The sequence below is a fragment of the Syngnathus scovelli genome, chromosome 11 (genome assembly GCF_024217435.2).
Source record: "Syngnathus scovelli strain Florida chromosome 11, RoL_Ssco_1.2, whole genome shotgun sequence".
Taxonomy (NCBI): domain Eukaryota; kingdom Metazoa; phylum Chordata; class Actinopteri; order Syngnathiformes; family Syngnathidae; genus Syngnathus; species Syngnathus scovelli.
Genome location: NC_090857.1, coordinates 2495955 through 2522464, shown reverse-complemented (window position 1 = coordinate 2522464; position 26510 = coordinate 2495955). Strand labels below are relative to the sequence as shown.

General features: G+C 46.5%; 5 protein-coding genes across 5 annotated transcripts; 2 read left to right on the top strand and 3 right to left on the bottom strand.

Moving 5' to 3' along the window:
* Window positions 1-62: 62 nt before the first annotated feature.
* Window positions 63-5845, bottom strand: pank4 (pantothenate kinase 4 (inactive)). The gene is made up of 19 exons (XM_049733476.2): window positions 5702-5845; window positions 5309-5391; window positions 4767-4975; window positions 4397-4580; window positions 4225-4317; window positions 3975-4128; window positions 3730-3911; window positions 3589-3670; window positions 3418-3518; window positions 2674-2829; window positions 2475-2587; window positions 2276-2363; window positions 2032-2183; window positions 1848-1903; window positions 1722-1771; window positions 1498-1602; window positions 1095-1195; window positions 954-1022; window positions 63-870 (listed from the first exon to the last, which is right to left on the bottom strand). The coding sequence occupies exons 1-19, from the start codon at window positions 5829-5831 to the stop codon at window positions 648-650; spliced, it is 2331 nt and encodes a 776-aa protein (XP_049589433.1). The 5' UTR covers window positions 5832-5845; the 3' UTR covers window positions 63-647.
* A 2438-nt stretch (window positions 5846-8283) lies between these two features.
* On the top strand, window positions 8284-9336 carry LOC125977182 (transcription factor HES-5). The gene is made up of 2 exons (XM_049733480.1): window positions 8284-8403; window positions 8853-9336. Exons 1-2 carry the CDS (start codon window positions 8299-8301, stop codon window positions 9198-9200), a joined length of 453 nt encoding a protein of 150 aa, XP_049589437.1. The 5' UTR covers window positions 8284-8298; the 3' UTR covers window positions 9201-9336.
* A 3891-nt stretch (window positions 9337-13227) lies between these two features.
* LOC125977196 (transcription factor HES-5) lies at window positions 13228-14904 on the bottom strand. Its single transcript, XM_049733497.2, has 2 exons — window positions 14719-14904; window positions 13228-14630 (listed from the first exon to the last, which is right to left on the bottom strand). The coding sequence occupies exons 1-2, from the start codon at window positions 14818-14820 to the stop codon at window positions 14295-14297; spliced, it is 438 nt and encodes a 145-aa protein (XP_049589454.2). The 5' UTR covers window positions 14821-14904; the 3' UTR covers window positions 13228-14294.
* A 2766-nt stretch (window positions 14905-17670) lies between these two features.
* Window positions 17671-19225, top strand: LOC125977195 (transcription factor HES-4). The gene is made up of 2 exons (XM_049733496.2): window positions 17671-17998; window positions 18087-19225. The coding sequence occupies exons 1-2, from the start codon at window positions 17897-17899 to the stop codon at window positions 18420-18422; spliced, it is 438 nt and encodes a 145-aa protein (XP_049589453.2). The 5' UTR covers window positions 17671-17896; the 3' UTR covers window positions 18423-19225.
* A 273-nt stretch (window positions 19226-19498) lies between these two features.
* On the bottom strand, window positions 19499-26179 carry LOC125977194 (uncharacterized). The gene is made up of 7 exons (XM_049733495.2): window positions 25915-26179; window positions 23921-24153; window positions 23733-23835; window positions 23559-23654; window positions 22931-23448; window positions 22351-22769; window positions 19499-22190 (listed from the first exon to the last, which is right to left on the bottom strand). Exons 1-7 carry the CDS (start codon window positions 25954-25956, stop codon window positions 21292-21294), a joined length of 2310 nt encoding a protein of 769 aa, XP_049589452.1. The 5' UTR covers window positions 25957-26179; the 3' UTR covers window positions 19499-21291.
* Between the last annotated feature and the right edge of the window lie 331 nt (window positions 26180-26510).

The following is a 26510-nucleotide window of genomic DNA, read 5'->3' as shown; positions in this document are numbered from 1 at the left end:
GCTCAGGACAAGATAAAATAAAGACTTTGGCTTTAAGCTGATGAATACAAAGACGACTCAAATACACAATGACTTATTTTATTTAAAAGTCGGTTTCACCCAAATGTTTTTTTCATCTCATGCAGAATTAAAATGTGTCTTTGTAGCACTTTGTTGAGTTCATAAACGCAACACACCACTGTGATACACAGCTAAAAAAAAATGCAGTGTAATCCTCACTTCAGATATTAAAAGGCTTTTGTGGCTCCTTCTGCGGGAGAGGTTCTAGACGGCTCATTGAGTACTTGCACTTGTCAAGGCCAATATTAGCAACACAGCGTTGCTGCTTTACGATCCTCGCCGTTTTAACCGCTTTGCCATGACAAATATCTTTTATGACTAGTTGCCTGCGACTTACAGCGACTCGACTTATTATTTACGGGGGCTATCTGCATATCGGTTGCTCAATGTCAATAAATAGGCTAAAAGACACAAATGATATTGGCACTGGAGTGGAATTAGTCACCTGGACTCAGTTTAAATCCAGCCAAGTGACTCAGAACAATAAAAGAATGATGGTTTTGAAATACTGTAAATGTAATACTTGCCTGCGCCTGTAAAATGTTCACTTATCCATCTTACATTCATTACGTTGAGTCCATAAAGGCTCACACTGTGCTCCCGACCGGCACCTCATACTTGAAGACCACGCTGAAGAGCTTCCCGCCGAGCCGATCAGCCAGCCAGGAGTTCTTGATGACGGCCATTTTGAGGCTCTCGCAGCTGAGCGTGGCGTAGTAGTTGGTGTGGATGGCCCGGCCCATGCCCTCGATGATCACCAGGTCCGTGTGCCGCTCGCGCACCACCATGGCCAAAACTTTGTCCAGGCGGCTGGAGGTGACGCAGCGCATAACAAATCCGTCACGTGTACGCTACGACGAAAACCGGGAGATGACTTAGGCATCTCAACCTACCTTAGATCTAGGCAAGGAGAGCTGGAGCCGCTCTGAATCAAGGTCAATCTGTCGTCCCTCAGCCCCGCCCTGATCACAAGATGGCTGATGATCTCAAAGTGACAAGATAAAAAGTTTAACGGGGTCTTTATCGGCACTCACTGAATGACCGGGTCCATGGCGGCGATCCTCTCGGTCAGAATCTGCAGCTCGCCGTTCGTGACATCGTTCAGGGCCGGACCGGAGTTGCTAGCCAGCACCACCTACGCGCAGCAAACAAGAAACAATTGTTACAAATGCGAGTGATGTAGTTTGACTTGAAAAAGAAAATACGACTGCTCATCTGGGTTTCATAAAAGCATAAAGAGTACTGACATAAATCAACAGAATGTAAAGAATTGAACATCGTGCTGTCCCTTCTGGTGTGCATGACTTGGCCACCTGGGGGCAGTATAATCAAGACAGAACTGACGTCACACCAGTAATAAGGAGAACAATTAGGAGTTGTGTCCCCAATACTTTTGTCCGGGTAGCATACATGGAGAGCCCCTGGTCTTGGTCTTACCTCTGTTCCGCGAGAGAGAAGCTCCCTGACAAAAGGCATCACTCCTAGAATGATGTCTACGCCGCTATTATCTACGAAAAACAAGGCACACTTGTGAGGACGCCCCTGTAAGACACAACCAGGACGGATTGCATTCAAGCACTCATTGGTGGGCAGCCAGCAAACGAGCGAGCAAAAAAAGGAAATACTTAGGACGGCCGGCGGGGTTACAACAAACAATTGACCTTAAGTCTCTGGAGCCATTGGTCATATGAATCCACCAGCCATGGCCGCTCTGAAGGAAGAACCAGACAAACGAATGAATTTGGATGGCGGTTACCATCTTTTTTTTTTTTTGGTCTCAATACTACCTTCCAGCTGCCTTTTTGCCTCCTCAAAGCCAAACTCTGGGTCTGATTCCAGAACGCTGCACAGAAGGAAGTGTTGAGAGGCCTCAGCAAATCAATAGTAACATCATGGAACAAAATGTGGAGAATGAAACAGGCTGTGCATCTTGATGTCTTCCCAGTGGCCCCAGATTAGCAGCGCACTCACTCGGAGACGGCCTTTGCTCCCCAGTCGAAGACGTTCCCGGCCAGGACGCCCCGGACCAGAGCGAACTGTCTCTGCTCCCAGCCCAGAGCCTCCAGAAACCCGACGGCCTTCTGGTAGTATTTGAGCGCGCCGTCGTTCTCCTTTTGTTTGATCTAAACGCACACGCGAGAAAGGCCGAGGCGATGTGAAATATTAAAAATGTACGAAGGAGCAAACATTTGCGGTGGACAGACTGCGATCCGACCTTGGAGTAGGGATCGGGAAAGTTGAACTCATTTAAACAGTGCTCCCGCGTGTCGAGCAGACTTCTAACTGTGAGAGAGCCGTAAGCGCTGGGTGATGAGAAAAATCGTTACGTTAGCCATGGACAAAATACAAGCAAATAATAGCTCTGCTAACACCAGGAACCATTCCAATGCGGGAGGAGTGTAGGAACATCTTACAAGGGTTGGTGACGCAGGGTGTGAAGCTTGTGTCTGTACTTGTGGCGGAACTTCTCGGCCCGCTCCGCCGACTCGGCCATGTCGGGCTGACTGGCCACGGCTCGCTTCACCACCTACGCCCGACGACAAGAACACGAGTCCAGATGGCGTCCTAGTTTGTTCCCTGGCTTAAAGAGGAGGATTCGACGTGTGATCTCACCCCGTCGAGGGCCTCCTCAAAGCAGTCCAGCCAGTATTCGCGGGCCGGGGCGTCCTCGGTGAGGTCCACCGTGTCTGGGATGTAGGAAGACGGGTCCTGGAGCAGATGGAGATTCACCAGCTGCCTCTCCAGACGGTCCATCTCAAGCATGTCGAACTGGAGCGCCCCACAGATAAAATCAATCAAAAAGTGAACCAAAAAAAATTATGGAAAAAAATTGAGTAGAGGTATGATGAGTAGCAGTAAAGCCATAAATAAAAGTTATTATAAAATAGGAAAGGGTCTCGTTGCTCAGTACAAAAAAAACAATGTCAAGTCTGTTTTACATCATTGCAGTTTTAAGTATTACATTGACTGCGCAGCTAATGAGGGTTTGACGAGAGATTCATTTGCGTTACATTCGGTTTTAGAAATTAAAACAGTCACAAAAGACAGGCGGCAAGGTTCAATGGCTAACTGGACGCTTCACGCGCTGCACATAGAAATGACAGATTGCAAGTTTGTCCCTCTGCAGAACTCCAACCACGTGCACAAGAAAATGTGCAAGCAGGTGAGTCAGCGAGGCACAAAGGCGAGGCCCGGCGGAGGTACTTACGGGAAACTGAAGGAGAGTGGGACAGAAGAAAATAAAAAGAAGATGATGATGATTTCATGATTAAATCAAAGATGACAGGTAAAGATTTCAAGTGAATTTAACGGAGGGGAAATGAGATGATGGTTGCGATGGGCCGTCGGAAGGCTCACCGTTCCGCTTCGTGCACGTTGCATGGGATTCATTTCCGGAGAAATACTCATCAGGCCGGAGCTTCCCGCGTAATTCTCCCCCCAGCTGTACTGGTTTGGATCTGGAGCAAACACAGGTCGTCAAGCGTTGAGAGAACAACGGGCAAAAAAAAAAATGTTTTGTCTTCTTACTGTCTTCCTCGGCTCCTTTGAGAAAAGCCCCGATGGCTCCCAGATAGCCTTCGTGTCTGAGGAACAAGGCCTGCACCTCGCCCTGCACACGCACACACAGTCAATGAACCTCGCAAGCGTAACTTGAACGTGTGTCCTTGCCTTGGTGAAGAAGTTGATGCTGTAGGTGATGGTGTGCATGGTGACCGGATGGCCCCGAATGAAGAAGCCCCCGAAGTAGACACGCGGCAGCTGGTGGAGTTTGGCGTAGAGGCAGGCCAGCTGCCCGATGTCGTTGCTGATCATGTGCAGCAAACTCTTTGCCATGTCCTCTTTGGAGAACTCTGAAAGGGACCGCACGGCAGAGCTATATTGCCGGCCACAACATTAGGTACGCGGTGCCTCACCTTTGTCGGCCGTGGCGGACTTGCCGAAGCTGCTGGCAATCAAGTCACCGGTGAGCCCCAGTGAGCCGTACGATCCTCCGTAAATGTCTTTGACCAGCATGTCCACGCTTGTGTGCTGCCCCTTCGAGGCCAGTTGGAGCAACTCGTCAAATCTCTGCGGGGCAGGAGGAAAAATATTCAGTATGAAATTTGGGGACCCAAAATGCTTTCTCACTCAAACATAATTTGGATGCTGAACTGTCCCGAATACCTTTGTTTTGGTGAGTAACGCCCCGAGGCCCCAGAACGTTCCCCCACCTATCGAGCTTCCTCCAATCCGCTCAAATTTGTCCTCCGATTCCACCTGTCAGCAGGACAAGACAGTAAGAAAAGACGAGCTGCGTGCATCCGTTTTCCACTCGTCACTGCGAGTTGGTAATGACCTTGACGATGGAGACACCGGAGCCGATGTTGACGAGGAGGTAAGGGAAGATGTCCGGCTGGGTGGTCTGGAAGCGGAACTCGGAGTCGGCGTGCTTGGCGTACACGAAGGCTTCATGAGGGATGTTCCTCAGCACAAAGTTGCATCCCTTGATCAGACACGTCATCTCGTCCTCTTTGTCCACCCTCATACCACAAACAAATCAATCATCAAGCTACGACACGTAGTGACAAAGACGAGCAGAGAGCAGGAAATTTGCAACAGCCAAAAAAAGTGTGCGTGTCTGCCTTGGCTCAAATTGGACAATTAAAACCAAAAATGGCCTCACCTCCCAGCCACAAGAAAGTTTTTATATTGTAAAGAACACTCACTTGAGTCCCAGTTTCTTTTCCAGCAGTTCTTTGAATTTGTGCGCCCCGCCACCTGTGGCCTTGATGACTTTGGTGTCGGTGTTAACAAGGTGGTCTTTGATGAAGTCCAAGCAAGTTTCAATATAGGCATTCTCAAACTTGATAAAGTGCAGGCGCGCCGTCACCTCCTCTTGAACCGAGATCTCATAAAGTTTGTCGCCGGACGCTTCCTGGGAGACAAAAAACAAAAACGGCAACGTGAGCATCTGTGTCCACTACACCTTCCTTCGCTTTGGTGATTAACGATTCCGACATGGCCTAAAGCAGCATTTTAACATATAACTTGCACACAAGAAACACTAAACTAAGCCAAAAACTCAGGCTTCAAAAAAGTTGCAATCATGAACTACTCTTTACGCACCAGTAACATTATAGTATAGACATTTTTAAATACACAAATCTCGGTGAAACATTCCCAGGACTTTGCAGACGGCAATAACAAGTCAAAAAACGGGGTCAAATGATACAGTTGGAGGGTGTCATAAAAACAAAACAATAATTACCTTGGCCGAGTGGTCGAAGGAGCGAACTTTGGCCACTTTGTGCTGAACTGTAGAATAATAAGCGAGTTTGGTGAGCGATCCACCTGTACAGAAGAAATCAAAAGTGGAGATTTTGAAGACGTGACCCAAGTAAACTGAAGCGTCAATATAAACAACTCAGCTAGCTTCAGCTGCTAAACTCCGCGCTCGTCGAGGATATTGAACAATTAAATTCCGTGGTTTTTTTTATTAGATTCAAAAGAAGCATCTTAATGTGAGATGGTTTTGATAAAGGCAGCCTGTTTTCAAACTGACTTTGACTTGTACTTGGTTCTTGAACGCAGCACTATTTGCGCTTTTATATTTTAGTCGAACGGCGTTAAGGTGAAAGTAAACGTGGACATTTGCAGGTACCTATGTCTATGGCAAAGCGTTTGGCGTTCTCCAAATTACGGAATATCTCGTCTGGAGGTAGAGTGATGCTTTTATCCATGGTATGGTGACGGCTCACGTCCCTGCTGTCAGTAAGGCTACATTCCGCCATAGTGGACGACGTGCTGACGTAGCCGGGCAGGCGTACGTGCACTGGACCAATCAGCGAGCACGCAAGGTTTGGTGGGCGGGGTCCCGTACATTCTGTACATTTGGGGTTTAAAAACGTTTTAAAATGTTCGACAAAATATGATAACATTAAAATTAGGTTGATACTTTAATGTACGGTATTTTATGACTTGACCTTTTATTCGGAAAATAATTTTAAAAGCCCCTATACGGATATATTACAAAATACCATACCAATACTATATCAGTGAAAATGAAGCGTTCTCAATAAGATATATACGGTTTAAGCTATTATTTCTTTAAAATAAATCACACTACTGATTACTTTACATTTTGAGTTGAAGTTTTCTCTTGTTCTCACGACGTATTTGCCATATCATATTTTTAAATTTCAGTCAGAATCGAGTTGAAAATACAAACAAAATAATATACACCAAAATGCATTACCATTCTGGCTATATCCATAAATAAAATATCTGTTATTTGGGTTCGTTAATCTTCACGTTAAAACGATTTCATGCTTTTCAAAATGCATATGGCATCATCAGTAATGCTTTCTACCACTAGAGGTCAGCAGTGTCTTTAGTAAGAGGAAAAAACGCAATGGATGGGTGCATGCATGCATGGATGGATTAATGTTACTGTAAAAAATACCCCAGCCTGGTGGCCAAGTTTTCCCTTTTGTGTATGTTTGCAGTCGTTTAAAAGGCACGACGAGAGTTTAAATAAAGGCATCTAACTAGTGGCAGGGCGTCAACCAAATCTCCCTGTGAAGTGTGCCAAATCCCCTCAGGGATGGGAGGAGAGGAGGGGGGCTGTTTAGTGGTGGTGGTGGGGTTGTCCATCATTAATCACACCTCGTGCACTGTGACTCTGCGCTTGAGACGTTCCCACACTCCTCACGATTGAGCCGGCGCCCGCTCAAGGGACATGTGCCTCGTTAAATGCTAATTCGCCCTCATTCGGGACCGTCTCCCTCCCCCCATCCCCAGACACACAGTCCACCACCATCACCACCACCACCCACTTGTGCCTCTCCTCCTTCTCTTCATCTTTAATGTCGGCTGCTTGCTAATGAGAGACAGGAATTTGGGCAAATATTTGGACTGGACAGAGGCTCTGCTGGTTGAAGACAATGCAAATTATTTTGAGTGAGGCTATAAACCAGGATTAAACGCAAAAGAGCCCCAAAACAGCAATTCTGGGGAAATTTGTATTTATGGGATGTCATTCCCAATGCATAGATGACACTCATGCCCAATGCATGGCCAAACAAATGAATGTATGCTACAAAGGCAAAAGCTGTATTTTTTTTTTTTTTTGCAATTCCCAGAAAATAAACAACAGGCAAAAGATCATTAAATTATATTTGGACTGGAAATGCGGATTATAATGAATGATCCGCTTGATGTAAACATCTAAAGAGACCAGCCCCCCCCCCCCCCCTCCCATTTTGTCTATTGTGCCTGTGGGGCTTGTGAGTCTCTTTGCTTGGCCTTTCCCACACTGGCTTCCATTCAACACACTCGTGCGGGACAAAGGAAGTGTGTCTGCTTGCACATCACATTGATGACAGCGAGACTCACTTTACAGCTCCACTCCCACCGTTCCTCAATGGGGTCTCCGTAGCTTTTTTTGTTCAAGGGCCAAGAAGAATGCAGACGCGCACAGGATTCCCAGGACTCGGCCAGCAATCCAGCCGACTGTTTATGTCGCTTGTATTCAGCCTTTACGAAGAAAGAGGCGCCCGTCGCTCATTGTGCATGAAATGGCGTGTAAGAATTCATCCATCGGGTTGGATTTAATGACCAACCAAATATCATTTCCCTGAATTGGCAAATATTTTGCCACATTCCACAAATTCCGTAGTTTCCCTCAATTCCATATTTCTAGAGAAGTGAAGTTGACATTTTATACATTTCGTTCATCCTTCCATAATTGTCAAGCAAGTCAAATCCTACTGACATGAAAAATGTGCAAAATTCAGGACATTTTGGGAACCATTTTATTATTCCCCAATTTCCATGACATTTGACCTCTTCACTTAAACATTGCATTAAACATTTTCCCCATTTTAATAAATTGCAAACCATTTAATAGTGCTCAGTCATGTTTGTGCCACATAAGAGGCCTTGGCCCAAGACTTGAACTGCGAGGCAGACGTGCTCGCCACTCACTGTTGCTGACAGATTTGCCGTCAAATAATTGCAGAAATAATCCAGTTATGGGACACGTGCGTGCCTGCCCGTCTTGGAAAGCAGCAGATGTGCCACCTCCAGGATCAGCACTTTCACACAGAGCTCAGTCAGACCCCCACTTTCCCGTCAGTCTAGCTGCCCCCCTGAGACGTATCTACTATTGTGACGCTGCTCTCTGATTGGCTGCCTGCCAGCGTGAGAAAGCGCAGAGGCCCACATTGATATGGAGATGCGGGACTATAAGTAGGAGGCATGAAGAGCGGGGAGACCATATTGTGCGTGGACAGCACATACACGCAACCAGCCATGGCACCTGCAAGCTCTCTGCAAGACTCTCACCCGACTCTCACGCATAAGGTACGCTCATCTTCAGCATCTCATAGAAAGCATTGTTTGAACAATATTCGTATGCTTGCGGGGAGAACTCGCAGGAAAAATTAAGTTTCATGGTGATGTTTTGAAATATCACAAATTGGGAACACTCGTACAGCACTGATTTATTTGAAGATTTAATTGCCTATATAAAAGCAAAGGTTTTTACATTATTGATTAGACATGGTGGAATAGTTTTAAAGTGAAGACAAAAATTACACGAGTCAAAGTGGATGTCCAAGATATTGAATAACATCCATATTATTTTTGAGCACAATTCATTGGAATTTTGAAATATTTGTTTTCGTTTTTGACAATCAGTAGTTGGGATTACCCTCTCCTGTATTTTAATGCCGTTTAATATGATGCATTTTTGGTATTTTGATTTAATAATTAGAATTCCATATCCTCATTTTCATTTGTTTCTGTTTCAGATCCGAAAGCCTCTGGTGGAGAAGTTGAGGCGCGAGCGGATCAACAGCAGCATCGAGCAGCTGAAGACTCTCCTGGCTCCGGAGTTCCTCCAGCAGCAGCCTGACTCCAAGATGGAGAAGGCAGACGTGCTGGAAATGACCGTTTGCTTCCTCCGGCGACTCCAGTCCGTCCGTGGCGGTTACGCCAAATGCGCCAGGGAGGCGGCCACGTTCCTTTCCGAGGAGCGAGCCGGGAAGCACTTGAGCCAGCTGCGCTCTTCGTGCGAGGAGAAGCTGAGAGAGGAGGACTTGTCTGCTCTCGAAAAGGAAGAGAGCTCGGCCAAGGGCGCCCCCTGGAGGCCCTGGTAGACATTGAAACAAGTTCAACTCGCCTTTTGTGAAGGCCTAAGTGTTGCTGTGCAGACAGCTTTTCCATTGTTGTTCTTTTTGTTAAAAAAAAGTGTTCATGTGTTCATTTGTGTAGTAAATTGAACTTTTTTCATTGGGCATGCATACACATTATATGACACCGTTGAATGGTGTGTTTGGTTTTCCCTCTATGTGGGAGCATTGGTCATACATGTTGAACATGTGTTTTAGGGTCTGTGCAGACGACAACAAACACACACACACACACACACGCGCACACACACACACACCTTCATTTAAGGTGTCACAATGAATGTATTGCTTTCAAACCAAGGCATTCGCAATAAAGCAATCATGAAAAAACAATGCATGTTTCTCTGGTGCTTCTTTTTTATTTTATTACATTTTTGACGTCTTCTTGTCACCCTGTAGCACGAAGCTAAATTAAAACTGCTAATGCAGCATGTTTGTCTTGTATGTTCTAATCTTTGTTTTTTTGTCGCATTCTCGACGAGCTGCAGACAACACAACATTATCACGCCTGCAGAAATCTTGAATTATTTTTTTCCATAATTGTCATTTTAGTATTATTGATTTTACTGCAGGCGGCTTGGTGGCGCACTGGTTAGCACGTCCGCCTCACAGTTAAGAGGGTTTCGTTTTTCCCATTTTGTCACTGCGGGCCAGCTCAGTGGCCTTGTGGATGGCACATACTGCCTCACAGTTCAGAGGTTCTGTGTTTGAGTCTCAACTCCCGCACTACAGTGTGGCCTTTGCATGTTCTGCACTTATACTTTGACTCACAAATTCAAATCACGTGAGCTTCACTGAAGACTCCAAATTGCCCTTCCGTGTCAAAAAGATGAAACAATTGAGGCGCACGTACATCGTGCATCTTGCATTATTTATTCTTTCATTTAAAAAAAAATGTCAATAACACCAAACAAACTGAAAGCATACAACATATGCAAATAAGTCCTTTTAAACAAAATAAAAGGTATATAATGCAAGTGAGCCCTTGAAACAAGGCAGGACATGTATGGGAAATGCGCTATGGCACATTTTCACATGGTTTAGTTTGACTAAGCACATTCTGCTCCGAAGGCAATCCAAAAAACGATTGCAGCCTTAAGAAAAAAGTAAAAATAAGCGGTTGCAAAAAAAACACAACCATAAGACACTTTGTGTGGGGACAAAAATAGCAGCAAAGTCATCAACGATCCGCCACCAACGGTCTCTCCGCCTCCAAAACTGCCTGAGTGAGGCAAAAGTGAGTCTTTGTGGAGTCGATTGTTGGTGAGAGGCTAGCAGCAAAGTGGCGCCAGGTCCTCGTCCGCGTCGGTGAAAAGCCGCAGGAGTTCCCGAGCGGGTTTGGAGTAACCCTGGTGAGAAAGCAGCGTCCTGCGCAGCGTTAGGAAACACTTTGTCTTCTCCAGGAGCTCGGTCAGCGGGAGCCCACGCTGCAGTACCAGATCCTCCAACAGGGCGCGCACTTTCTCCAAGCCACCGCTGCATTTCTTCTCCAGTGTGTGCAGCTTGCACCTGAACAAAAGAAAAGCATTTCAACTGGTCAAATTGGGACAGATAGAATTTGCAGAAAATTGTATCCAACTCAGAGCTGTTCCTAATATTTTGATTCATTATTTAGCTCTATGCATTTTCACCCGAATGAAGGCTGTTCCTAATGTTTTGACCTTCACTAAGGTGACCAAAATAACAGGAAGGGCTATACCGGCATCCAACTGAAGGCTGTTCCTAATATTTTGATGCATCTGTGTCCCTCCATAAAGCTACAAATGTTCTGTTCTAATATTTTTACCCACTTATGTCACTAAATAAGGGAACCAAAATCTTAGGAGTATGACATTAAACTACACAAAAATAAAAGCAAACAAGATGCCAATGTATGGTGCCTCACCTGAAGAGCTGCTCCTTGATGCTGTCCTGAAGTTCGAGGTCTACGTACAGAGACATGATGTCTTATGCTTTGGAATCCAAGTGAGTGCGATGAGACGTGCCGATCCAGCGTGTCTCATTTATGCTCACCGGCAGCCAATCACAGGCCGGTGCGCTGCGGGCGGGGGACAATGGCGTGAATGGCGGAGCAGGTGGGCCGCCAGTCGGTTCATAGAAGGTCAGTGGGAAAATGTTCCTCCTTGGGTGGACACGACCCAAACGACCGACACCCCCTCCACGAGACTCCCAGATGAGGCCCGAGCGTGAGAGTCAAGCGTGCGACAGAGTCTCACTTGAAAAAAGTCAGAAGGAAAAATATTTATGAAATATGGAAAGGATGCTTTACTATTTTGGATAGAGTGGAAGTGTCCAATCATAAATGATCATTCTAAATTGCATCAAAGAATGTGGAATAAAATGATGGATGATTCTTCATGAGTACTTCCTTCCTTCCTTCTATTACCTTTTCCCTTCTTTCTTGCTTATTTTCCAACAGCTTTCTTTTTGCTTCCATCTTTCCTTCTTCCTATCTTTCTTCTACCACCCAGCCATCCGTTATTTCCTCCTCCATTATTTTCCCCATAGCTTCTTCATCATCATCACTCCTTATCACCATTCTTCCACCCTTCAGTCTTCCTGCATTAGTCATGCATACGTCTTTCTTCCATCCATCCATCCATCCATCCATCCATCCATCCATCCATCCATCCATCCATCCATCCATCCATCATGTTCCTTTCTTCTATCTTTCCATCAAAACCTTTTCCTCAATTTATTTTTCTTCCTGTCAGCCATCATTTTCATCTTTCTTGTTAATCGTTCCATCATGTGCTTGTGCTGTTGCCATGGTAACAGTGACCTGTGGGTGTGTGTGTGCGTGTGTCTTGAGGCTGTTGTGTGTTTCCCACGAGCGGATCATGGTTGGGCGGCGGGCAGATGGCGGCTGAATCAAATGGCCTCCCGTAAAGGCCTGGGAATCGCGCCGAGGCTTTTGTGGGACTAGACACACTTCTATTGTGATGGCCGCCTTTCACCAGTGTGGGAAGTCGTGTGTCACCACGGCTCCCAGGTTCCTGTGTGGAGGGGTGGGGGCACGAGGGGGATACGGGAAGGCACTTGTGCATGTCCAGTCATGTGCAGGGTGGGGGCAAAAATGAACCCCTGCACAGATGGAGCAGAGGTAATAACCAAGATAAGAACTGACCAAGTCAAAATGATCTACCTACAATAAAAATGCAAAACATAAATGTATTTCTTCTATATTATCATTATTTAAGTTATTATCATTAGTATTTAATATTGTGTATTCTTTCTTTCCTTTTTCCCTTGTAGGATAAGTAAAGTATTTTTGTAATTGAATTTGAAACATACATGAAATCACATTGCACAATACAACTCACATTGGACATTTGCCCTTACCTTGCACTGAATGGCATCAGGGGTGTAAAATTCAAGAAAAATCATATTAATAAGGATAAGCCTGCCACGTTCATAAACAAAAAAATCAAAACAAAAAAAAGGACTCTGATATGAAATGTAATAAAACAATGAATATTAACGTTGATGTACGCATGCGCAAAGCAGGCAAGCTACTTTCGGGTTAGCTTAGCACAGAACTACACCGAACATTTACAGAAGAAATTAAGTGCAAACTCTTACCAGCTGCCATTTGGACGTTAAATCATGCTCGAGGCAAATTTTTAGAAAGTTATATCATGTTAAATTATCTTATGTTCTTATTATCATTTCTGCCTGAGAGTAATTTCATTACGGGGTGTTGTGTGCATTTATTTTATGTTCCGGGGTGGTACGCTACTTCATTTAAGTTCCGGCATTGACGAATGTGAATTATTTTTCTATTAATGTTATTTATATTTACTCAAGCATCGTTTTTATTCTTGTCACAGATTTTTTTTTTTTATTTCAATGAGTCAAAGTTGGATGGCTGTATTGATAGATGAAGAAGTTATAATTATTATAATTTTTTGTTATATTTAACAATAAAAAATATAAAATCTGACAATGCTATGCAGTAAATTGGTAATACAAAATCAAATCACAACACAAAGTGTTTACGATGATATTTCTGTTTAGTGACAAAGACTCAACTCAGCAATGTGATGAGACATAACACAATCAGTTGGAAACACATTTGTCTTTACAAAAGACACAACTTGTTCAAACAAACAAAACAAAGACATTGATGTGACATAAGCCACCTTAAAAGAGGTCAGAATGTTAATCTGACATCTTTTTTTCATCTTACATGAGCAATCAGAAGATCAGTATGATCCAGAACATTGCTATAAAACACAATGTCCTCACGTTTGCATACAATAATGTATCAAAAGGTCTTACAACAATCAAAAATACAATCGCTAAAGCAATCATAATTTTACTGCCACATACATGATAAACATGTTATTTTAAGATATTATTGCTGTTTTTTCCATAGGAAAAGTAACCCAGCAAAAACTGGAGACCAATATGATCAATCACATGATGGAGTAACATCATTGACATACAAAAATGTGTCAAAAGGCTTTAAATAAACAATGAGTATTGCTTTTGTTTTCATGGAAAAGGTCACCCAGAAAAAAATAATCAACATGATCAGTAACAAAATTGTACTGTAAGAATACCTGAAGAGATTCACAAATGGTTAATAATGATTGTCGAAGCAATCGGACTCTAATGAGATTCACTAGAATAGATCATGCAACATGCATGAAAAACATTCTTGCAAAAGATGTTTTGCTATTTTTTCCCTATTGGAAATTTCCTCTAATATGATCAATATGATCAGAAGTAACATCATCACGTAAGAATACATGAAAAGATTCACAAATGGTTAATAATGATTGTCAAAGCAATCGGACTCTTTATGCAACATGCACAACAAGATATTATTATTGCTGTTGTTTCCATAGGACATCAACCAGCAAGACAAAATGATCAATATGATCAATAACAAATGAACATTTTCATATTTGAAAATATACGGAAAAGAAAAAAATTGCAATTGCAATCAGATGTGATAAATGCATCGTGCATAACAAAAGATATTCCGGCAATAGTTTCCATCGGAAATAAAACAAGTTGTCATGAGAACGGCTCATGGGAGTCAGTTGAGTCGGTCTACCAGGGCCTCCAGGGGACGCTCTGGGACGAGTGCTCCTCCTTGCCGCTGCTGCTGCTGCTGCTGCCGTGGCCCGGAGAGCTGAGAGGAGACAAGTCTTCCTCCACCACACTCTTCTCCTCCAAGGAAAACCCGAGCCGGCCAAAGTGCGCCCCGGCTGGAGTGACGGACTGGAGTCTCCTGAGGACGCAAACGGTCATCTCCAGGATGTCCGCCTTCTCCATCTTGGAGTCTTTGTGCTGCCGGAGGAACTCGGCGGACAGGAGAGACTTGAGCTGCTCGATGCTGCTGTTGATTCTCTCTCGCCGGAACTTTTCCACCAGAGGCTTTCGAATCTGCACAAGGAACAAACCAGGATGAGGACGCTTGTCCAGCAGCGAGTGTGCGACCATGATGAAGAGGGGACGATGGAGATGAACGTACCTTGTGAGTGGGAGTCAGTGAGTCTTGCAGAGAGCTTGCAGGTGCCATGGCTGGATGTATTTGTGTGCTGTCCATGCACAGTGTGTCCTCCCTGCTCTTCATGCCTCCTACTTATAGTCCCGCATCTCCATATCAATGTGGGCCTCTGCGCTTTCTCACGCTGGCAGACAGCCAATCAGAGAGCAGCGTGGGGGGGGCACAATAGTTAGGTCTCAGGGGAGCAGCTGGACCACTGCAAGGGACCTAAGGGAGGCTTTGTGAGGGCTCTGGTGGGAAAGGGCTGACCCTGTAGAGAGCACATCTGCTGCCATCAATGACTTTGACCTGCCACACGCCATTATGAGTGTTCGTGACGTCAAACAGGGAGAACGCATTCCTCTATGTGCAGTCTTAAGAAATAACCAGTCGGGTAGTTTTTTTATATCAGTGGGAGTTGTGTGACGTGTCTGTTTTGACCTGTCAAAATGGTCGAGTTAAAATATCTCCTCATTGGTGTTGCCTAAAAGTTAGTTGTTTCATAAGATTACCTCCGTTTGTTGTTTTCAAAAAGAGGCAGGTGGTTTTGAAAATTAAGGTATGGAAAAATAAATGCTAGAAGCTATCACAGTTTTCGATCGGTCAATTATATTAGCAGAGTGCCTCGAAACACATTTTCAAACACGTGTGTGTTGTTCACGTGTTGACGATCCACTTGTTGCTCACGAGACACGTCGGTGGGAAGCGCTCGCGACCCCGCGGGCCAAATTTGACCCCACACGCCAAACACTCCGCTTAGCTGGCAAACTGATAGGCTGAATAATGACATGCGCTCGCATTGTGGCCGCTATGGGAAAGCGCGCCAGAGTCTCTCTCAGGGCAGATGATCGACAATTGAAGCTGACCTTTGACCTCTGAGTGGAGCACACAATCCTCAGCACATCAATATGACAATCGTAAATGACAACAAGAATTAACAGATGAGTCAGCAACGAAAAACAACTAAAAAAGTCGATATCTTCTTGACATTGTAGTAAAGAACATTTTGCACGTCGTTTTTACAAACTGACAATATTTCACCTGTGTCCCGTTTTTGCTCTAAGTTTTCTTTTCTACCTGATCTGGTCAAACCGGTTCCTTGCGTCGACCAATCAGCTGCCCCAGGTGTGCTTGCGTCGCTTTGCTTGTATTTAATTCACTGGTTTAGGGCGCCACCAGCAGGCCGCCGTTCTCCAAACTCCAAAGGGATTTGGCACGCTTCAGGAAACAGCTGCTGTCATCGGCCAATGGTGCCCGTTGTGTGTGTGTGTTTGTGTGTGTGACTCCATTGACACGTGGGAAAGCGGTGACCCTGAGAGAGCACATCAATAGCTTTGACCCGGCACACGCCATGATAATGCTGATTGGGAGGGGGGGGGGGGGGGGGATCGCTACGTAGATACCACAACTCATGATGAGAAACAGTGAAGGAAAAAAAAATCCATACAAAACTTGGCGCTCTCACAATTAGCAACTAATCAATGATCAGATGAATTGTTGACTGTTTGCAAGCAATCGTTTGGTGCCATCGGCAAACTTAATTTTCTGACATGTTAAGGACCAAACCTGGAAATGAATGATGATGAATTTATGGGAAAAGAATGGCATCGCTATTGTGTTGTGTTACTTTTTTTAAAACTCAAACGCATTCAGACATTTGAAGGCACCACCGCGCGAGTCGCTACTAAGGCCATTATGCTAACAGATGCACGTGTAAATCGGATGGACGTCAGGGTGTGTGTGTGTGTGAAGTCGCGTCTCCGGGGCTTTTGTCCCAGGGGGATTCCTCAGGGAGGGCCTCCCTCCTCCAGTTCCCACACTTCCACCAAGTGTGTCTCATTAGGCGGGCGCCACTAAACACGCCCGTAGGGACGCCATGATGGACAAACTTGATTTTTATGAGTCAACTTATTGTTTGTGTTGGTTTTTGTGGCGCTTGTCAGGCATGCAGCAGTCTGATGGTGACTGCTGGGACTTGCGAGCAGAAGCTCTGGGCTGCTTTCCCACACACGCTGCTTCAAAAGCAAGCCCAAAGACGGACGGGCATGAAGGCTGATCGGGTTACACACACACACACTCACAAAAGGGGACATCTGGAGGGAACGGGCGCCATTGGCCAATGACAGCAGCTGTTTCCTGAAGCGTGCCAATTCCCTTTGGAGTTTGGAGAATAGCAGCCCGCTGGTGGTACCCTCCTCGTTGGTCATCACGACGCACTTTCACACGCTCGGCTTTCAAAATGAGCCAATAGAGAACAACAATGATCAACATCTTTGTCCGGCAAGACACAGACCAAAGCAAGAATAACCAAGTTATGTTAGTATCTTCTGCACTTTCAATTTGAAATAATGTCCTGTTTGAAAAATGGCATGGAAATCTTTTTATCTGAATGTATTAATTAAAATCATGTGTTTAAAAACCAAACACACGTGCTAAGATAGCAGATGTGACGTTGTAGCTAGGTAGTTAAATTAGGTTCTCGTTGGATCCTGATTGTGCGCTCATCCCATAACCAGAGGTCAAAAGTCAGCTTCAATTGTCGCTCATCTGCCCTGAGAGAGACTCTGGCGCGCTTTCCCACAGCGGCCACAATGCGAGCGCGTGTCATTATGCAGACCATCAGTTAGCTCCATTCACGTTGTCAGCTAAGTGGAGCGTTTAGGCGTGTGGGGTCAACTTTGGCCCGCGGGCTCACGAGCGCTTCCCACCGACGTGTCTCGTGGGCAACAAGTGGATCGTCAACACACGTGAACAACACACGCGTGTTTGATAAACGTGACTACCGACGAGGAGATACATATTTTAACTCGACCATTTTGACAAAGGTCATCATCACACAACTGATATAAAAATGACCCGACTGGTTATTTCTTAAGACTGCACATAGAGGAATGCGTTCTCCCTGTGTGACGTCACGAAGACTCATAATGGCGTGTGGCAGGTCGAAGTCATTGATGGCAGCAGATGTGCTCTCTACAGGGTCAGCACTTTCCCACCAGAGCCCTCACAAAGCCTCCCTTAGGTCCCTTGCAGTGGTCCAGCTGCTCCCCTGAGACGTAACTATTGTGCCCCCCCCACGCTGCTCTCTGATTGGCTGCCTGCCAGCGTGAGAAAGCGCAGAGGCCCACATTGATATGGAGATGCGGGACTATAAGTAGGAGGCATGAAGAGCAGGGAGGACACACTGTGCATGGACAGCACACAAATGCATCCAGCCATGGCACCTGCAAGCTCTCTGCAAGACTCACTGACTCCCACTCACAAGGTACGTTCATCTCCATCGTCCACTCTTTATCATGGTCGCACACTCGCTGATGGACAAGCGTCCTCATCCTGGTTTGTTCCTTGTGCAGATTCGAAAGCCTCTGGTGGAAAAGTTCCGGCGAGAGCGAATCAACAGCAGCATCGAGCAGCTCAAGTCTCTCCTGTCCGCCGAGTTCCTCCGGCAGCACAAAGACTCCAAGATGGAGAAGGCGGACATTCTGGAGATGACCGTTTGCGTCCTCAGGAGACTCCAGTCCGTCCCTCCAACCGGGGCGTGCTTTGAACGACTCGAGTCTTCCTGTGAGAACAGTGTGGCGGAGGAGGACTTTTCTCCTCCCAGCTCTCCAGGCAGTAGCAGCAGCAGCAGCAGCAGCAGCAGCAAGGAGGAGTGCTTGTCCCAGAGCGCCCCCTGGAGGCCCTGGTAGACCGACTCAACTGACTCCCATGAGCCGTTCTCATGACAACTTGTTTTATTTCCGATGGAAACTATCGACGGAATATCTTTTCTTATGCACGATGCATTCATCACATCTGATTGCAATTGCAATTTTCTTCTTTTCCATATTTTTTCAAATATGAAAATGTTCATTTGTTATTGATCATATTGATCATTTTGTCTTGCTGGTTGATGTCCTATGGAAACAACAGCAATAATAATATCTTGTTGTGCATGTTGCATAAAGAGTCTGATTGCCTTGACAATCATTATTAACCATTTGTGAATCTTTTCAAGTATTCTTACAGGATGATGTTACTTCTGATCATATTGATCTACTTTTTGTTGGAGGAATTTTCCAATCGGGAAAAAATAGCAAAGCATCTTTTGCAAGAATGTTTTTCATGCATGTTGTATGATCTATTCCGGTGAATCTCATTACTTGAGATTTGAATTATGACTGAAATATATTTGCATTTTGTGAAAGAATCCATTAAGACATGCAATCACTGTTGTTTAGTGATAATATTTTTCATTTGTCATGCCATGATGATGTATTATTATTTTGTCCTTTCTGTGGACATCAAGTTATGATCTGTTTTAGGGTCAATGAATAATCGTCTTTTATTCATAAAAGCTTTGAGTTGAAAAACAGTATGATCTGTTGCAAAGTAACAAATGTATAATTCGATTTTTTAGTCTTGAGTAGACTTGTGTTCTTACGTTGTGATGCATCATCACTTGCCTCAATATGGCTTATTGAGCAATTAAAAAAACATTGTAATGTGAAAATATGTTGTCATTTATGTCATTTTCATACACGTCAAAACATTAATAGTAAGTCGGATTTCCCCAAAGCAGCAGCCACTTGTGATTCACAATTAATTTAAAAATGTGTGCGCTGTGGACGGACAGTTCTTTTAGTTTTTGAGAGCACGCTGGTACATAAGAAACTCATTTATTTCACCCAAAAAAAATCTAAATCTGCCTGAGGTCGAAATGACTCCAGCCATGTGTTGCTTTTGCCGCATGGGTTAACACAGAACAGAACCAGAGGGCCACAGCTAATTAAAATCTCGTATTTATTCTTATTACCACACGTACATGGTATTCCAAAAGGTACACTGTGAAGATGCTGTAGGCTCAAACGGATGGATGAAGGATGGGTGGACAGATGAACTGATGGATGGAGGGAGGGGTGGATGAGTGTTCCGTGGCCCAGCAGCGAGACTTTCCGCTCCAGTGTGCTTTGAATTTCACATCACATGACGAACCGCTATTGGACATGCTATTCTCAGCCCTTCTGTCCTTGTGTTAGTTCTAAGAGAGCAGGATGGAGAAAAAAAAAAACATCTATTATTCATAGTGTTTTGCGTCACAGGCCGGGATGAGAGAGACCCAGCGATATTTGTTTATTTTATAGGGATTGGTGGTGAGGAAGTATGATTAAATGATAAATAGTTCGGAAGACGGCATCGTTCGTCCGAGTCTTGCCAGAAAAAAAAAAGAGCTGGAACTATCGTGTCAATGCAATTTATGTACAGCCTCCAAATCAACAGCAATAGTTGTACAGAATTAAACATGAAAGCTTCACATCTTGTTTCTACTGGCAACGCCTTCACCAGTACCCCGCTGGCCGCAAATCAATATATACGCAAGTACGCACGACTGAGTGACACAAAACAACAGTCAAATTTTAATTAGGAGACAAGAATAATCACACAATTTGTGTTCACTTGAAGAAAAAAAAAAAAAAAGTCCCATCTTTCTGGAAAGCAGACAATGTGCAATAAAGATTACCAAAACAAATGAAGTACAGTAAGAAAAATATTGAAATATGTTCAAACACGTCAAGTGTTTTTTTTTTTTTTTAATGATAGTTGATAAATAAAACATCAACACACACGCACGCACTCACACACACGTGTTCTATCTACAGTCATCCACTGGCCTCGGTCCCCGTGAGAGAGCGATAGGTAGGGAAAACCTCTTATAACTTTGTATAAAACGAAAAATGTGCAAAAATCGTTTTTTATCTTAGGTCCCTCTTGATATATAAATATCTACAAGGATCTTTGTGCAGCTTTTTTTTTCATGGGGGGGTCTGCCTTTAAAATTGCAGCACTGAGACTGAGGTATTATTGCACGATATCCTGCTTTGACCTTTGACCTGCCTTCGCATGGAGATCCAAGCAGCCTTTCAGTCCGTGCATTGTTTGTTAGTAAACGTGTGGGCAGGTACGGTGTGTAAACACGCAGCCGCGTCAAGCCAGATGTGCCGAACGCAGCACGTCTCGGGCGGCCGGGCGCTCAAAAACTACACAAGTGTAAATTGCTTGCACAATTTTTTGTTGTTGTTGGTTTATGACACAATCCCAGCTGCTCTGAAATGTTGGTTTTCTTGCAAATAGTAGCATTTTAGATCATCGGCAATGAGGAAACCTGTTTGTTTCAATATTAAATTCAAAAAAACAGCAGCCCAATTGGAGCAAAATAAAATATTTATGAGAATCCCATTGCCAGTCATTGAAGCCCAAAAAGTAGGAAACTTAATTCAAGAGGATGAAAAGTTAAACAAGTAAAATGAAATGGTGCCAAAAGTAGACTTTTTGTTTCTTGTCATGAGATTTTTCGAATGCCTTGGCTCGATAAAGTTTGAGCAACATCGCTGTATGGGACTTTATGTGTGACCCTTCCACGAGGATCAATATAAGTTGAAAAAAGGTGCTGAAAGGTTATGTACCCTGGGGTGCTTGTGTGAATTTGGTCAACAACAGTGCTGCTAAAGTTCTGGAGGCCACCCGCGCATTACGATCAAAGGATGAGGGGTGGGGGGGGTTGGTTCATGAACGCCCATTTTAGACGGTGGTGACGGTGAGCAGGGGGCTATGTGCCAGCAGGGAGTGCTCGTGGCTGTCCAGCCGGGTCCCGTGTGTCAGCAGCTCCTCCACCGTGGTCCAGTCGTCCAACATCTTGCGGTTCCTCAGACGACTCAGCTTCCTCTGGCTCATTTCCAGCACCGTGTTGCACCGTCCGTCCGTCAGCGTACCGCCGGCCCGGCCGTCCGGCATGGGGGAGCGGGGCGGGCCTGAGCCCGGGCCGGAGCACGGGCCGCACAGCCCCCCTCCCCTGGCTTGCTGCTGCTTCTGCTCGCGGGCCAGCAGGAAGTGTTCTCGCCTCTCCGTCCGGCTCCAGTAGCGACCCAGCAGCATGTCGGCGCTGGTCTCCTCGTCCGTGCTCATCCCGCTGCGCTCGTCAGCCAGCTGCGACGCCCGGTCCCTCAGCAGCTGGTTCCTGGACACGCGTGAAGTTGTGCTGGCTTTGGGTTGTGCACCACAAGTCGGCGGCAGCGCCTCCACTTGGTCTTTCTTTGAATCAGAAGCAGAAAGAGGGACAGCTCCCATGTGGCCCTCCAGGGTGCTGTAAAGGCCTCGGGCTCCTCCGCCGCCGCTCTGGGACTGGCGAGTTGCCGGCTTGGGCCAGGTGTCGTTGATGTCGCCTGGCTGGGTGAGGTGGAGCGACCCCTGGAATTGCTGCTGCTCCCTGCCTCCTCGGCTCCTTTGCATCTCTCGCTCCACTTCCTCTTGCATCTGTGCCTCTCTCTCCAGACTTTCCTCCATTTGTTCCCGTTCCATTTGGTCGTCTCGCTCCGCCGCCAGAGGGTCAGGCATCAAGCTCATTTGCTGCCACCAGTCATGGTGGGGGTTGGGGTTGGCATTGTAATGAAGCTCGTGAGCGCTGGGCACCCTGATGTGCACTGGGTGAAAGAGAAAAGAAGTCATATTTTCACCTGAGTTTGGCACCAGGGTATTCAAATGATCAAAGGTGGGGGCAGTTATGTTTTGATTTTACGGGTTAGATGTGGCCCCTGGACTGCAAAGAGTTTGACAGACTTTTTGGAGTGTGGCCAAGGGTACCTGGGTATCGCTGTGCAGAGAGCGGGGAAGCCACAGTGGCCGCCCCCATCTCGGTTTCCTCCGGTAGCCCGGCCTGCAAGACGCCATGAGGAGAGATCCCTCCGCAGTGGTGCAGGGTGGCCGCGCAGTAGGAGGGCGAGGCCGGGTGGCTGGCCCTCCGCCGGTACTCTTGCTGCGGGGGACGGTGGTGCAGGGTGCGACTTCTCCTCAGCATCCCCAGCGAGGCGGAACCCTGGTGGTGCGGCTGCTGCACAGGACCTAGCGGCCTTCGGTGGCTGGAGGGCGTGCTGCAAGTGGAGAGGACGGGGCCACTCACACGGGCCGTGTGGCCGTGGGAGGGGTTGAAGAGGGCCCCGCTGCTGGAGCTGTGGCGGTTCAGACAGGGACGGTCCGCTTTGTGGAACTGGACTGATGACACCCTGGAAACAATCGCCTTAGAATGAATGCGGTTGCATGAATGATGTTCTGCTCCGTGGGCAGAACCACGATGGATGAGTGGTGAGTCGGCACATCTGTTCTGAGGATCGGGGTTCAAATCTTGGGGTTCACATGTTCTATATGCATAGAACTCGGAACATACCTGAAAAGTCCACGGTTTGGCACGTCTAAGCCGGCGGCCCCGGCGGCCTCGTCCATCTCCATCTGCATGCGCTGACACGGCGGCTGCATGGTGAGCGTTTCGGGGATGGCCTCCAGCAGCTCGCGGTGGCTCATGGGGCAGCTGTCGCGTCGCTCGCGCCGCTCGCACGTCTCTCCCTGGTGCTGCAGCCTGGCGTTGTACAGCCGCATGCGCTTCTCTAGCATCCTCTGGAAGTGGCGGAACTCGCCGGTGCTGTAGAAGCCCGAGTCGCTGAGTTCTGACGACATGAAGGACTCGGAGGAAGGTGAGCCGCCGCCACCGGGTCCGAAGACCCCACAGCCGCCGGGGCCCATGGCGCTGTGGGAGTGGCAGTCCTCCAAGCCGGCTTCCTCTGTCTCCAGGCCGGAGAGGTCACCTTGGTGGAGGGACCCGTCGGTCCAGCCCAGGCCGCTGTCCAGCTCGTGGTGGAGGGGCAGGAACCCCAGAGGCTTGTCCAGCATGAAGTCGTCATCGTCCGTCTGCGAGGAAAACAGAGTGAGACGTTGTTGCCACGTTATAAATCTTCTGTAGTAAAGATGAATCCATTTTTTCATGACCCTGCACTATGACAGAAACTCGGGCTTGTTACCTGGCTATGGTAGCCTTTGGGCTCGTCGAGGTTGACGTCGCAGCATCCCATCAGGCAGTTCTGCTGCTTGGTTCGCCGCCCACTCACTTCTGGATCCTGAGTGAGCCAGCGCCCATCAAAAGTGAATAAAAGGACGAACGGCTACGAGGCGTTCGTATCGATCCACGCCGTTACCTGGTGGCACATGTCCACAGTGTCCCTCGGAGAGTTGGACAGGTACCCGTAGTGTCCTCTGTCACAGTGATCTTGCGGTAGAGACAAGTGGCCAAAATAATGTCTGGGAGGAAGTAGAACAACTTTTACAGCTTAATAATTTTTTTTTTTGCAACAATCGAACGTGTGACAATGAAGGTGCCGCTCACCTGTCCTGATAGGTTGGGCTGGGCGCATTGAGCCCCGCTGACATTCTGGGCAGGGGCAGATTGAGGTGCTGCAAGTTGAGGGGCAGGGGCTCCCAGGTGCCCCGGGGGTCCGCCTCCACACCGCCGCGGCCCCTCTGACTCTTGACCTGCATGGTGACGGGGTGCTGACTCGCCGCAAGGATACGCAGGGCGTCCCGTTGACTCAAGTGCGCCAGACTGCGCCCGCCGCTTAGCTGAAACCACAAAGGTGTTTATTTAAGGGAGGTGTTTAATTTGTCTTCGGTTGATTATGCGAAGTGTTTATAGTAATTACAGACAATTAGTGGTACAACCTGCTATTTTCGGGAGCTGCGTGTAGTTGAGGGCTATTTATGTAGATGAATGAATGACGTTTCTGGCTATTAAGAACTCTGGGGAGCGAGAACCTGATCCATTGCAATGGCTTTTGAGGAAAGCCTCTATTTGAGGAGAGGTGTTAATTTGTTAAAATGGGTGACACACCTGAACTCCAGAAAACCTGACCATTACTGGCAAGTCACTGCTATTATTGCTTCTTGGATGATCGTGCTCATGTGCTCCAGTTGCAGCTCGTGAGCTTTATCTTGTCTTGGAGGCAAACAGCAGGCGTTCCCTACACTTCCTTCCTCCACCTCCTCTTCCTCGTCTTATTTTCATACGTGAGAACAAGCTCGCCGTGTTCTCGTCAGAGCTGAAAAAAGAAGCCCACCCTGTCACCCTGATGTAATTAGCTGCTTTGCACATTTGAGAAGTGCGATTTAAGAACGTCTTCTCGCCAGCGTTGCTCATTTAGTTGCACCACACACACACACACACGCCGTCACCCACATTCGCAGCTACCATTTTAACCGCGCCACAGTCGACATTATGCAACTGGGTCAGAACGCGGCGTTCTGCCTACAGACGCGCACGCAGCCTTCTTTCTGGGTTTGCTGCAACCGTGTGACGGGAGTAAGACGGACGTGGTGGCGCACGCACGGACGCGCACGGCTCAGCCCGTCCAAGACGCATGAGCTGCTGCACATCACATCTACGTATGAGTCACCAACTTTTAGCTACACGCACACACACACTGAACAATTATTGAGGTCAATGTATTTATCAGCATGTTCATTGTTGAACTTAGTCAAAGTGCGTCTTTATATCTCGTCAGCTCAGGTAATGCCTCCACAAAAACAAACATCTCCTGCAATGGTCAGAAGAATGAATACCGGTCAGGTTATTTCTCTCTGGTGGGTCGTTGGCCTTAATAATTGTCAATTTCAACATGCCTCCCCTAAAATAGTCAGCAGAAGTATAAATATTAGTCAGGTTCTTTTGAGCTGTTATGTGCCAGGGTGCGTCATCCGCTTCAACAAATAAACGCCTCTTCTTCGGAAAGGAAATAACAGGTGGCAGCGTTCAGCTGCAGCAATGATCATATTTCCTCATGTAGAGTCTGGCATAAATCAATGTATTGATCATTGTGACCATCCTTTTCATTAATAAACATTAGACGAATACGCTGAGTGAAAATATTATTGTCTTTTCAAGGCGGAATATTTGTGCTGAACATCATGAGATGTGTCCCTGATATTGTGGCGAGGCCGTGTACACACACACACACACACACGTACACACACACTTAAACACACATGCACGCACACACACGAAGACTGATCTGAGAAGCACAAAATGGCTGACGGAGTGCATGTTTTTTTGCTATGAGCAGATGTACTGTAATGACCTGAATATGTGGTTGCATCTCGAATAAGTAGCAATCTCTCGTGCATATACTATATATATCTATATGTATGTATATATATATACATATATATGTATATATATATATATATATATATATATGTATGTATTTGAGAGATTGCTACTTATTCGAGATATATATGCGTACGTACCCAGCCAACCTGGAGAGCCATAGAATGCTCCCATTTCACTCACACCCCCCCTTTCCCAGATCTGGGCTCGGTGGTACTCACCGCTGGGTCGCCCACCCATGGTCCGGAGAGCCAGCAGCCCATAGTGGAAGAAGATACAACAACGCCTGCTCTCCTCCTTGCGTGTGTTGTCTCGTCACAATTCTCCGGCGCACCCCTCGTCTATTTCCTCAGCATCTCCGCATCAAGTGCATCCCGCCCCTCCCCCTCCTCCATCATCTTGGTTCTGAAAAACTCGCTGTCGAGCCCTCGGAAATCCATGTAGCACTGCGAAAGCCTGAAAGTGATGTGCAATGCTGGGAGTCGGAGAGGAGCTGGGGGGGGACACACGCATCACGGGGAAGAAGGAGATTGGCCGCCTCCTCGGACTGGGAGCCAATGGAGGGCTGCTGCGGGCTCCCTTCGGGATGTCAGCGCCTCCGAGGTAGAAGCGACGTGCGCAAAGAGGGGTTGCCTGGATGCGGAGACAAATGCAGAGGAAACACTTCATCCATCTTTGCAGAACGTGTATTATTATTTTTTTTTGCATCGTATGCAAAGATCATGTAAAATAGCCAAACCTGAGCTTTCATGTAGAGACACAGTCAATTAACAGTATCAATTAGATGACATCAGGACCACCGTCTGGAATTTCCAGA